This window comes from Corvus cornix, chromosome 3 (assembly GCF_000738735.6).
Source record: "Corvus cornix cornix isolate S_Up_H32 chromosome 3, ASM73873v5, whole genome shotgun sequence".
Lineage (NCBI taxonomy): Eukaryota > Metazoa > Chordata > Aves > Passeriformes > Corvidae > Corvus > Corvus cornix.
The window spans coordinates 11,000,485-11,014,696 of NC_047056.1; the positions used below are offsets into that span (position 1 = coordinate 11,000,485).

Consider the following 14,212-nt stretch of genomic DNA (forward strand, 5'->3'; position numbering starts at 1 on the left):
AATAAGGAGATTTCATATCTGTAGTATTTTCTTTCTAAAGATGGTTTAGAGATGAGGCAAAGACTACTTTTTTTTATTGTTCTTCATGACAGCAACTCAAGGAACAACAAAAAAAGCCACTTACCAACCTACTGCTAACCTTTATTTCTTACAAGGCCCCTGTTAGATAATGATGGATGTGTAGCACCTTTAAACGTCTTTACTCGAACCAGAAAATGGGCAAAACCAAGACCTGAAATAACAGCTGCTTTGATACACAGAGAGTGCACAGGCTCTTCACTGACAAAACTTCATCATTTGCTGCAGTTGTTTCCATCCAATCCCCAAGCTTACTATTTGAAATTGCATGGAGGAACACAATACTTTTCATAGTTTAAGCTACAAAAAGACAATCATTAAGCATTGTCAGAAGGTATTTTAAATAAGTCTGCCTATACATCCAAACCTCTGTAAGTTCAGACTTGTCCAAGAGCCCTTGGGTTTTCTATTGTTATCTAAATAAGCTGACAATATCTGCTGTTTAATCTTCATAGAAATCATACCTTTCTACTCAAGCCCTTTTCTCCTGACAACCAAGTTAGACCTACAAAGAGAGGAAATACAGAGTTCGCCACAAGTTCGTAACCCATTACTTTGCTCCAAGACACTTGCACATTTTTAAGTCACACCTGTGTTTGTGATGAGAAGACACTTCTGTCTCCTGCAGACTGCAGATCCTGCAAGTCAGTTCCAGGCTTTCCTGTGTAATCAGTCTCAGTTTCCCTAAGATTTTCACTTTTTTTTTAATAATGTTGTTGTTGTTGCTGCTATTGTTATTAAATGAGGGGTTACTGAAAGCAACATGTCCTTCTCCTAACACTATTACTCTCACTTTTTCATCTAAACTTCTCTTTCTAAAGTCACTTTTCCTGTAAGAGTTTCTGTCATATTGATGCAGGTGGCAGTAAACTGACATCAAGAAGGATGGTTTCACCTGAAATCTTCCACATTAGGGAGAATATAGTTGCTTTTATGGCATGCAGAGGTCAGTATTTCCAGCAAACACTCCTTTTCCCTTTAAATTCCTTCATGCAGATGGCTTACAGAGCAATGGGATGACTCAAATCTTTGGATGCCAAATGGCACCTTCAAAAAGTAGTGGGGGAAAAAGACTTTGCCAACTGTTCTTGGATTTCCCTCACTTTCTGTGTCACAGTTCATGCACAGAGCAGCATGTGTCTGTGATGCCAAATGAGAAGGGGATTAATTGTCTCTTGATTAATGGTCAAGAATGAAAGTTTACTTTGAGGACCAAAACCAAGGGCAGTGAGACTGTAGTTTGTCAGTGGGAATATATTCTCCCACAAATAGTTCTATATGTACTCCAGGTAGTTTTCACCTCAAATATTAACATGCAATAAAAGCCTTGACTTTGGTAAGGGCATGCAGTGTTGGGACAAGGGGGAATGGCTTTAAACTGGCAGAGGGTAGGTTTAGGTTGGATATTAGGAAGAAATTCTTTCCTGTGAGGGTGGTGAGGCCCTGGAACAGAAGTTACCCGGAGAAGCTGTGGCTGCCCCATCCCTGGAAGTGTTTAAGGCCGGGTTGAAGAGGGCTTGGAGAAACCTGGCAGAGTGGAAGGGCAGGTTGTCCCTGCCCAGGGCAGGGAGTTGGAACAAGCTGATCTTTAAAGTCACTTCCAACCCAAGCTATTCTATAATTCCATATAACGATAAACCCCTGCTGCAGCCCTCCCATTTTTGACTCTAGATAAAAGACTAGATCCAGATTATTAGCAGCTATTCATGCTAGACAACATTTTTAGAAAGCCCCTTGTTTTTCAGGAGTCACTGAGGAGTCATGTTAACTCTGTGGATGTTAGAACCATTGAGCAGCAGCTATTGCTCCTATTACCTCCAATATCAGCGCAGGGAGGACCATCATCCCCTTACCCACAGAACAGTGAGGGTAACGACTTTCAACAGTGAGTGTATGACAACATTCAAGCAAAAGTTAGTCCCTAAAAGATGGAAACCTTCAAATCATAAAATCCTTAAGGTTGGAAAAGGCCTCTAAGGTCATCGAGTCCATTACTAACAGCTCCATCGCTAGACCATGTCTCTAAGCACCATGTCTCTAGCACGCTCCAAATACAGGCTGTCAGCCAGGAGAGTTCCAGTACTTCAGATCTGGTTTACACAGAGCCACCTCCTATCAACTCTCTTTTAATTCAACAGAAGTTATGTTAAAAGCAGACGGATTGGTTTCTTTCATACACTGAGTCAATAGCTTTGCTTTTATCAGTGCATGATTGGTCAGTGTTTTATCCATTGCTGTATTCAACAGCACAAGTAAGGAAACACATTTGCATTGGAGGCAATTAAAATGTAATGGTAGGTTCATCAGTTCCATCTGTGTTTGTGATCTAAATAATAAAAACCCTCTTTCTTTCAAAATCCCTTTTGTTGCTCCTTTGAGATTAATTTTAGATTAATCTTTTTTCTTCTCCTTTATTTCCAAAGGACATCCACTACCTTGCTCTAGATAAGGGTGAATTGGCACTAGCTGATGTGGCAAAGAGAAAGGCTAATGACATTGATGCAGAATCAATAACTACTGGAATTGGTAAGAACTAATGGTGTTTAAAAAGCCCTTTTGTTTTAATCAATACTTGTCCTGTAGAACATGGTGTTGTATTTGTAGAGGAGTTATTGTTTTGATTACATTGTTTTCTTTGAAAGTGAGACCAGATTTTTATTTGTGACTAAAGAACAGTATTTTTATTCATAACTAAAGAAGGAGGCTTATAAAAATCACATAGCTTTGCCTTCCAGTACCCATGTGAGGATAGCTATGAAGCAAAAAGATTTATATGGTGGCTATATACAAAAGTTCAGGCTGTACAAACTGAACTGAGTGCAAGAGGTAAGGGACTGAATCTGAAAATCATTGTTCATATCAACATTAAAGGCCAGGCATGGCAATCTCACTGACCTCTAAATATTTGCTGGTGCACACTGGAGTCACATCCAGCATTGATGCTTTGGCAGCACTTGGATGGAACATTTCCTGATGTGAACACAGGTTCAGATCCTGGCTTTAAAGCAGCAGCTTGGCCTGCAGTGGGATTCTTGGCATTCCATAAGGAGTATTGATGCTAAAGTTGCAGCATGTGACTAATAGCTAAAACACAGATGACTTTTCATGCAAGGGAACTCATAATTCATTCACTTTCTCCTTGTGTTTCTTCTGAATTTACATGAAGATATGTATGCAAGCACATGAGACCATTCTGATTTCATGCCTTATAGCATGAACCAAGCAGAAGGTGTGTATGTCTGGGGAGCTGACCTCCATTGGAGACAAAGGGAGAAAAACCCACAAAGCCTAAAAATGTCTGTATAAAACATGCACAGTTCTGTTTTGCTTATTCTACTGCATCATTGGCTATTAGAGGAAAGCACTGAGCTTTTGTCCTTGTCCCATGCCAAGAAGTAGAATAGGATTAAAACTCAGAAGGTTTTTTTGTGAGTCAGAGTCACAAAACCTTTGAAATCTTGGGTAACATGGGATTCTTTTGGAACTGTACATCTCCCTGTTTACCAAGAGCATACAAGGGAATGCCACTCCAGTACATAGAAATGCAGAGAGGCCATATATGCTTTTATGTGGCCATTTCTATAGATTGTATAAATCCATGACTTTCAAGGCTACTGCAATACAGTATCACCTCCTTCCCTCTCCACCAGAGTAGGAATCAAGCAGTGCCTCTCCTGAACTCTTCTCTTCAGGGTCTTTCATTTTCATGCTCAAGTCACTTAAAGCTTCTTTTCCACCACAACTGGGCCTTTGGTCAAGCCGTTTCACTGCTAGAATTCGAAAAAAAGGACATCTGTTTAGGTCATCCCTTAATGGGAAATCTTTAAAGTGTACAGTTATATCTCCCTTGCTTTCTCTTCTCTTACTTCTTAGGTATTTACCTGCTGCACCAAATATAACTGAGATACCCAGGACTTGCCTCTGATTATTATCTATTCTCTGACACTTAATCCAGAAAATTTAAAGTCTAATCTGTATCTTAGTGAAAGCCCTTTGTAGCATTGTAGACACATGTGCAGGGAGAGGGGTAGGGGAAAGAACTGAGGTGATCACAGATGCCTTCCTTGCATATCAAATGCCCTACACGTGTAACTGCAATTCAGCTACAAATGTGCAGGCACACAGTCTTCCCCTCCTCCAGACCAGTCCTAAAGTTACCTCTGCAGTGCCCCATTAGCATAAATTATTAAAGTCATTTTATATGATAAAGACTTTTGCTGAATAATTAACTATCAGAATGATTTAAAATACTTTTCAATGCCCCCAGGGACAAACTGTCACTGAGATTCAGTCTCTAAACAGTAATGAATTTGCATCCAATTCATTTTACATGAAAATAAACAGGAATCTCCCATGAGTTTGTTTCACTGCAGGTTGGATCTCACCTTAAACATGTGAAATCTCAGCTACAGGTTTTGTTTTGTTGTACTTTATTCCAACGTCCTCTCTAATGATGTTTTCATTTCATAAACTGTTGTTGGCAAAAAAGTTGACATGAGGTATGAACTTTGTGGACCCAATGCAAACAAAAGATGATAAGTGCTTTATATGTAAATTGCTGTATTTTTCTAATACTTTGAGAGGGGGAGATAAAATCATGCCAGAGCCAGAAGTTTTAAAATGCTGTTTCATACAAGTCTGTGTCCCCTGACCACTTCCTAAGCCCAGTCCTCTTCAGCTAGTCCCTGCTCTCTGGAACTTCCAGCCATTCCGTTCACCAAGGGTCACACTTTCCCCCAAACTTCTTGAACACCCACTTTGGGCTTCTACAAGAAGACAGTAACCTAAGCAAAGAGGGGCAGCAAGGTGCAACCAGTGCTACTGAGTTTATACTGGACACCTCTACAGCTTATTTGGTTTATATATGTTTATATATATATATATCAGTATAATATTTGGTCTTAAATAGTAAAAAAGTGAACCATTTTCATATGTCAACATCTGATGAAGTTTCCTGAGCTAGCCCATCCTCAAACCTCAGCTCAGCACTGCTTGAAAATGAGTCAATGCTTCTGGCTGATTCCCAAGTCTTTGAGAGTGCTCCATCTTGCCCCAGATATATTTAATTTGTCAAGATATTTCTGTGTACAGGGCTCACTTCAAACATAATATATTTCAAACTCAGACTTTCAGGAAAAGTTTCAAGCCCCTACAAATAATGTAGGATGACAATATAATTTCATCTAAAATTTGTAGACGTCATCCACAGTTCTATATGGGTAGATTCCTCACATATATTATACCGAGATTTGTGTCAAGATAAAACTAAAAAGAGGTTGATTGTTTTAAGATTTTCTGAATTTTGGCTCTTCTCAGTTCATCATCACATGATTGCAGTTCGCTGGACACTGTTTTGAAGAAGCCACCTTCAAAGCTAAGGATATCTGAGGGTATCTGGTAAAAACACCTGTAGACATCCAGAGCTCAGTAGTTAGGTGAGAATATTGCTGAGCAAGAAGAAGTGTCAGGTGAACTATGGTTTTGGCAGAATCAGGTATTTTGTTCATCTGATTAAAATCTTCTGAGGATAAGTATTCTCATAAGACTTTATGTTTGACAGCCTGTAAAAATGCATCTTGGGGGATGAAAAGATTGAAGTAATGGTATTGTACATCTCAGAAATGGCATTAGCTATCTCCTCTTTCCCTTTTTATTTGATCAGCAGACCACTGCCCATGGATCCTGTGGTTTCTTCTGCCAAAGATTTTCTGTTGAGTTATTTCTGTAGTAGATCCACAAGTTCCTTAATGAGGTCAGGGAGTTCTCATTTAGCCTTGCCTAAAATGTATGCTGCGCTCCTCATTTCACTTGATTAAAAGAGAGAATAAATAATGTATTCAATATTGGCATATATGTAGGTTACTAATAAATTCTGTTTATGAGTGTAGCCTGGCATATACTCTCCTGGAACAGCATTGTCTGTGGTGGAAGAGTGAGTCTGTTTGGTGCTGTAAAGTGTAGGTTGCTAATGTAAAACCTGAGTTGCAAAGAACTGACATGGCAGAGCCTGTTAAGAAATGCCATAACTAATAATGATCATGGTGGTGAAGAGCTCAGCCCTTCAGACATCATTGCTCAATGAATATCCAATGAAGAGCATATGTAGGCAGTGTCAGAAAGTTTCCCAAGGCCAACTTCCAACAAATTACATTAGGGCCTAGCAAGGTGATTTTAACCTTCAAATCAACAGCTTTCACCCAAAAGGGATTCATGTTGTGACAAGATAGATAACTGCTGCATCGTTGAAAGGCAAATTGGGAAACCTTGTATTTCTACTTAGAATTAAATTCAGAATATTAGTAACTCTAATGTTTAGGTAACATTTCTAACAGAGATATGTTAACAAAAACACTGATGTTCAGATAATTGCATTGTTCTGAAATGCTAGATGGGACTGACTAACATTTTGGTGGTTCACTGATGTCTCATGAAAGTGCTTGAGGTTTTTCCATTTAAAATAGAATTTTAAAATATTTCTGGAAGTATTCCCTACTGTTTGCGAGATAGGGAATCTTATCAGTTCTCACAGAGACTGAAGTCTAATTTCCCACAGTGTTTGTAAAATGACATTTAAAATGCAGGGACCCTAAATGTTTCACCTTACTGGCAAGGAACGTCACCAGTTTGAACCCTAAGTGGAGAATTAATTAATTTTATCTTATTTCTGTGGTAGTGTTTTTTATTGAATGGCTTACATGTTCTTTGTGATAATTACTAATGACACATCCTACGGTGCTTTGTGTGAGATGCCAGTCTGGTCTTGCATTACAGTCTGCTACCTCCAAATCACTTATCATTTTCTCAGATCTTCCCCTCTTCCTGACAGTCCTGGGGAGCCTCCTTGCATTTGAAGACCATGTTTAGAATTGTCCCCTGTATTTGTAACCTTCTCTGGCCCTGCATTAGCCTAGTTGGTAACATTTCCTTCTCTGATCCATAATGACTCCTTTCATCTCTCAAGGACTTCCTCCTCACCCTCACATACCCCTCTGACACTGATGGCAAAGCTTTCTTCATTTCCTGCTCTTCCTTGGCACATGCAGCTTTCTCTTGTCATCTATCAAATTTCAAGTTAACTGAGAACCTTGGCCTTTATTTAATGACTTTTATTTCACTGTATAACATGTTTACAGCATGCTTCAAAGGTATTGTCCCAGACAGAGGTGAACTGTGATGTGGGAAGGCTCGGGGGACACTTATTTATGCTACAGTTTTTTGGAGCCTGCCCCCTTCAGTGTAAGTGTTAAATCTCCCATTTATTTATTTATATTTTCAGTTTAAGTCAATCAAAACCTCTGGCATCAAACCCTTTGCTTTTATTTTTCTAATAATGTGACTTTTTCCCCAGAGAGCCAGAAAAACATTTTTAATGAAAAATGTTTTCTAAGTATGATTGGCAGTTCACCTATGGCAAGAAATTCGTTTCCATGAGCACTTTTTAAATTTTGTGCCACCCAAGATGAGTGTCTTTGAAGATCCATAGTAATTTGAAATTATTTAACTGTGCTCATATATACACTCTCTTGAACATATCAAGCCACACACAGCACTTGACACAGAGCCCACTAAACACAGTTAAAGGATTTCCACCATCTTCGGTGGGCTTGGATGGGGATTTTAGCAAGCAACAAGCTCATGGGGAGGCTTGGCATGGCCAGGAGTGCTGCCATCTGCAAAGACCTGGTCTGGAAAGACATGCTACTTGGTGTAGAGTGGCTTCAAGAGGAGGGAGCAGCAGCCAGCACCCAGGGCATGGCATCCTGTTTTTAAATTTCCAGCTGGTAGTGAGGATTTTACTCTCTTGAGGGTTACAGGTATGTACTGCTCCCCTCCTTGTGTTCTTTTCAAGAAGTGGGGTCATTTGTTTTACTTGAGGTCTATAGTAATGCCAAGCTATTTTTGGCTCCACCTCATCTCACCTCTCCTCTTGCTTGTGTCATGGTGTCAGTTTTGATCTATACCTTCCCACTGCTAGACAGCTTTGCCTGAAGACATAATCCTCAGCCCCTAATAATTGTAAGTACATCAAAAGCTAGTTGGTTTGCTTAGCTGCAGAGGTCTACACAAAGATCTGTGTATCTTCACTTGAAAGAGATTCATAGTTTTGTGTCAAGCTTTAGAATTATCATGGCCTTCCATTTTTTTCCCTTCCTTATAGTGACATATTCTTTCTTGCCCACTACAGAACCTGATTTAAAAAGCACAACTATATGCCCAAAATGAAGACACCTTCTCCTTAATATTTTAATTTTAATGATCCTCATATTTTGTAATGTCTTCCAGCAGTAAAATTATGCCCTAGTGATTATGAAAAAATCTTACCAGAAATCATAGATTAACTACTTTTTGCCAGCTTTAGGGGCTTACATTTTTTGAATCTATAGCTACATACTACAACTGATTTATAAACAACAACAAAAAAATGTCAATATTTCCAAATTCTAGAAATTGAAAGGAGTTGTCTGTATCTGATATGGTTTTTATCCTAATAACAATTAGGATATTGCAAGGCATGTCAGGTCACTCTTCTCAGATCTCTTCACTATAATTCCATCTTATCCCTATAACCCCCAGACAAGTTGATGTACACAGACAACAGTGAATGGATGACACTAATTACCGAGTAAACAACATATTTTCAGTGGCAACAGATCAAGAAGGAAGTTTTAAAAGTAAAAGAAATTCACAGAGCTACACCTTGGGGGAGGATGTAACATGATAAAGAATAGTTCAGCATAAAAGATCTTGAAGGGATGCCCATGGCATGGCATTGAAGTGAAGAGAGGCAAGTCAATACGCAAGCTGTTGACATTGTAGCTAGGAATATAAGTAGGAATTTGGCTTCTCATCACTGACCTCAGTCCATAGACTGTAATAAATTTAAACAGAAAGTACACATAGTTAAAATAACTGTTGAAAGAAACTATCAAAGAAATTGATGCATGGAAAGTGTCTTTGCATGAAGACTGAATGAATGCCTTTCTGGGAAATAGGTCTTAGCCAAATACAATTTATGCAGTAGTCAAACACATGTCTGTCTGGCTTGGTGTAGGATACCTGGATGAAATTTAATAGCCTCTAATTCACTGTAGGTCAAACTAGATGATTTACACTATATCATTATAGTATAATATTCATATGTTCTGGATTCCACTCTTGCCTACAGCTCTGTGAAAAAGCCCCTGGTAAATCTCCCATTAGCTTCAAAAGGCCCACATGTGGTCTAAAAGACTGCAGTTAAAAGCCACATAATATATATGTAATATATATTCACACATCTCAGAGTATGCACGTGTGTGTGTACATAAGTGGGTGTTACATTTACACATACACAGCAAAAATCTGGCTAGTCATAAAAATAGCTCCAAATCTGAGCACAAGCCAGAGGAATTATTACGTATTTGTATTTTGCTTCATGACATCACAAAAACCACCGCTGCTTTTTTTTTTCTGAAAGAACAAAAAGTAATCACAGCAGGAGGTGCTTTCATAATTACTGCAGCTGGCTGGGAGCTGTGGATCTGTGTGTTCACGGTGTGTCAGGGACATGTTTGTCTCACACACCCTGGAGCCATCCCTCAGCCTCTCGCTTTCCGATAGGGAACTCGCCAGTTGCATTTCTGCGCACTGAAAAGCGTTGGCAAACACATATTTGCATGGCAGTTGGTATGTGTTTTGTCCTGTTTGCTCTGCGTAACGTAACGTGATGTGACAGGCTGTAATTCATCACATCAGTTGCATGACAGCAGAGGAATTGGAAAAGAGGTGCAATGGTGGGCCAATGCGAGGTGGCAATTTAATGTTGGGTTGTAGTCTCTCAACGGTAAGGCTTTTTAGAACGACCTACCAAAGAATTGTCTCCAAGCATTCCCTGTGCAGGTGAGTTTTAGAAGTAATGATCAGGCAGAGCACAGTCAACATCGGGAGAAAGCTGAAGATCCCTGTACTTGGAAGGAATGACTCTTCTAAATATGAAAACACTTGCACATCTGGTGTCAGATCAAAAAACAAACAAGAACATTGAAGGACTGTTTATTTCCTCCTCTTTCACTGCACTCTCCAGGCACACCACAGGTCCTTATGTGGGAATACTGTAGAATTGCCAACAGGCAAAATCAGAGGTTGAGGCCGTTTTCCTCCAAAGACTCCTACACAAGAGACTGCTTGACAGTTCACCCCTAAAAAATTCCCACAACAAGAGTGAGGGTGTTTGATAACCTGATGTTAGTTCTTGTTGAGTGCTTCCAGCCTAAAAAAACCAAGTTCCCTGTTAAAATCCCATCTCAGGACTGGAACATTCTAGTCAGGACACGGCTGGTGAAAGCCATAGGGAAGAGCTCAGTGGGGCCTGAGGGTGAGCTTTGCATCGTTGCTCTTCTCACTCAGGCACTTTCTAAAGTGTCAAACTTGGCCAGAAGATGAAAAGAAGGGAGTTGTCTAAGAAAAACCATTGGTGAAAAAGTGATCCGCAATGCCTAGCACAAGGCAGTAAGTACATCCAGAATTAAAGACTTCTTTCTTTCCTCAACATACACTCTGTATTTAATTTCAGCTATTTGAAGTATCTTTTCCCTAAATATCCTTCCTTTCGGTCTGCACTGAGACTTCAAAGTTTTTACTTTAAATCTCGGTGCCATGAAACTTCTGCAACTCCCCAGCCCATGCATGGGTAATACCTGCCCTTCAATAATATTTTTCACAGCATTCAAGATACGAAAATCGTGCTAGATTTCAAACTGTAAATTCAGTCTTAAAAACAGACTGTGAGGCAGTTGGTTATCTCTGCAATGTTGATATTATGAAATGGCACAATATTTCAATATGATGAAAAGATATCATTAATGATAGCTTCTAAGCATGTATGGTGTTCACTTTAATTAGTCACTTACTGCAGTCACACTGCCAGTGTCCCACCTTTTCATCTTCATGATAATCAAAGCTGCAACAGCCGCTTGATTTCTGCCTCCTGCCCTCCCAGCCCAGGGACACCACAACATCAGTAAAAAGTTAGGGTAGGGTTCTCACATAAATTAGATTCCATGGATTAACCACTTAACTGATAGCTTAAAAATTTTCCCTGTAAATGTCAATATTCTTTCCTGTAGATTTGTGTTAAAAACCTAAGCATGGCTTCTCTATTTTTTTTCAAAAATTTAACATTGTTTCACAACAACTGCTAGCTTATATCTTTTTGCTTGATGAAACCTCTGCTGCATCTTACTATGGTTACTCATTTACCTCTGCTGTATTTCTCTTGCTAATGTTCTTGCTGCTAAAATCCCCCCTGGAGACCTCCAAGTGATGAAGAGCAGATTCTGGGGCCATCCCAGAGACCTTGCAGAAAAATCCCAGAATGTGATTTTACATCACTTGGTAGATGCTGGTAAACCATCAGGAGCCTTACGTGAACTCACCCTCAGACTGAAGGATTTGGAACCCAGTCCTAAACCATGTTTGAAGTTCACTGCTGAATTTCACCACACCTCTGCTTAAATAATAGGAACTTTTATCAACCAGATGGAAGATGATGACTACAATTAATTATTTATTCTACTGCGTAGGATGCACTGTGGCTGAAGAAAACAGCTACAAAGTGCTTACCTTAAGCCCTTGCTTTTAGCCACCAAAGGGCAAAATGTTTAGTTCATGAAGGCACCCTCTGCTGCAGTGTGAGCCCACATCACCCTGTTCACTGTGCTGCCATTGCCTCGGGTATGTAAAGGAAGAGTTAGCACCACACTGATCACTGTAATGAACAGAATTTTAACAGTAAAACATTCTGGAAAAATTCCTCAAAAAGTCATGAAAGAAGCCCAGCCTTTAGTCAGTGCCTTGTTTTCATATATTGTTATCAACTGCCCCATCCTATTCCTGTGTTTATTTGAGAGTTTTTCTGTCTACTCATTGGGATTAGAAACAAGACAGCAGGTAAAGAACTGGATGTAATTAGACTTTTACAACCATCACCAAGCCACTGGATGACTCTGGCCTGCTCATTTTAGCCTTGGATGGTTTTGCTTTTCTTTGAGGACTGCGTGAGCTCTCTGTGGCAGGCTGCCCATCCTTTCAGCACCATCCCATGCCAGAGCCCCTCGCTGTCACTTCCCACAGGCTGACCACGCAGCCAGATGAAGTCCATTTCCTAAGCTCTCTTATTTTCTGTAATTTTTGCCACATAAGGTGAAAGCACACCCCTGGGAAATCAGCTGTAATCCTCTCGTTCGTGTTTGCCATTAGGTGTCAGTGTGACAACAACCATGGTACACAAAGGCTGCACTGGGGTGTGCAGGCATACCACCCCCATCCTAAACTTGTCATTGTCCACTGCGGAAAATACAGTGTGAAACTGAGGGGAAGGAAAGGCTGAAGAAAGCAATAAACATTTTATTTCCGGCTGTTTTTCCATCACCTAATTGAAATTATTTACTAACAGATTAGTCTGTTTGCATTTCATTCAGCGTGTTTCAGGTTCCCGGTGCTGCAGTTGTCAAAGAAGGGCAATATTTACAAAACCAGGAGAAGAGTTTCTGCACACACTGATCTCACCCTATTTTGGGGCAAAAGAAACAGTCAATATTATCAGTAATTTCCAGTCAGCAGGGGGTAAACTGCTTTGCCCAGTGCAAATGTTATATTACCTGTGTGAGTTGAAACCTGACAATATTGGTGCTTATAAACGGGTCCTTAACAAGTTGTTTAAAATACTGTGTTAGAAATTACAACTGAAAGTTCCACTCATTCCAAAGAAAAGAATAAAAAACTTAAAAACTAGTTTTAAAGCAACTTTTTGTGTCAGAAGTCCTGCCTTCTTTTGGTGCATCAGTGGTATGTGTGATGAAGAAATAGTCAAATACATTACATATATTAAGAAGTTGTAATTGTTTTTAAGCAAGGTTTCAGGCACTTCCCAAAATGTAGTGAACAGATTTTGGTTGCTTGGGAGTTTTAAAAGTTTTAAAATAAAAATCAGGGTTGGGGGGGAAAAAGTCTTTTTAGAAGAAAATTAGTTTATAAAATATTCTCCAGTAGCAGTATTCAGAATACCTCGAATACTTGTAGGATAGTTTTTTTTTGCCTTATGTTTGGAACTGCAAATGTTTTCACCATTAATTTAAATCAAAATTTGATCAGGTCAACATAATAGCTAAATCAGCTTGACCTTCACCAGGACCAGAGAATATGTTGTGCCAGAAGATCATTGGGATTCATCTTTTCCTTCACCTTTTCTGCTTTGAAAGGGAACAGGTTCTCAGCATAGCTTCAATTTGATGTTGGCTTTTTTTATACTGATAGATTAAATCTCAAGTAGCACCATGCTGCTGTGATAAGCATCTGAGCAAGCTGCCTTTTCTTTTACCGCCTTCCAGATTTCTAGTAACTCCACGGCACAGGAGTGGTTAGTCCTGAGCATGCCCAGGGAAATCCTAGCCGGGACAAGAATCCTCAGGTACCATCTCGGCTACAATTCCCCCAGTTGGGCAGTTGCAGGTCTCTTCGTGAGATCAAAGCCTTCCGAAATTTGGTAGCCATGCCCCCCCTCAATTTGGGGATGAGAAATGAAAAATCTCATGTGCCAATTTGATGTTGTCCTTATAGCAGATAATTATAGGTTTTAAGAATAGAAAAGATGCCTGATTAAACGGCTCCAGCCATCTGCTATTGCAAGACTGTGAAGTAATCCTTGACCATTTTCATATTAAGAGTTGCCACGATGATGTTCTCCCACTGCTTAAGCCACTCAGCTTGCCTAGAAAGCTGCCTCCTTTGCTCTAGTTTACTGGCATCCTAACTCTCTTTTGCTTTGTATTATTTTAAATGGCAGTGATTAAATCTTTAAAATTCGGTGCTCTTGGGGGGCTTGAAAGTCCCTGCTGTATTGCACATCTATTTTCACTTCAGAAATATAAATTGAAGAGCTCCTTATTTTCACATGTGGTTTCAGATCAGGTTCTTCTTCTTGTTTGTGGTACAAAGGGAGCAGATGAAAAGCCAGCTAGGCAAGCAGTTTTAAAAAGCCCAGCACTGGTCACTGTGGCTGCTTGTACCCCTGCTCCATTGGGGTACCAGGGGAGGCATAAGAAGAGGCTCAAGGGCCAGGCACAAGCTGCTCACATGGCACTCTGGTTTAGGTGAT

The 14,212-nt window shown here is 39.8% G+C and overlaps 1 protein-coding gene across 12 annotated transcripts in view; it reads left to right on the forward strand.

The window, feature by feature from the left end:
• LOC104696613 (WD repeat containing planar cell polarity effector) overlaps window positions 1-14,212 on the forward strand; it is a 148,761-nt gene that overhangs the window by 106,799 nt on the left and 27,750 nt on the right. For 11 of the 12 annotated variants that reach the window (XM_039568549.1, XM_039568553.1, XM_039568550.1 and 8 more), the window contains one exon: window positions 2,502-2,604. In XM_039568549.1, coding sequence (XP_039424483.1) covers window positions 2,502-2,604 — 103 coding nt within the window. Of the gene's footprint in view, window positions 1-2,501; window positions 2,605-7,211; window positions 12,847-14,212 lie in introns of those variants that run through there. The other variant, XM_039568555.1, reaches the window with a different exon arrangement.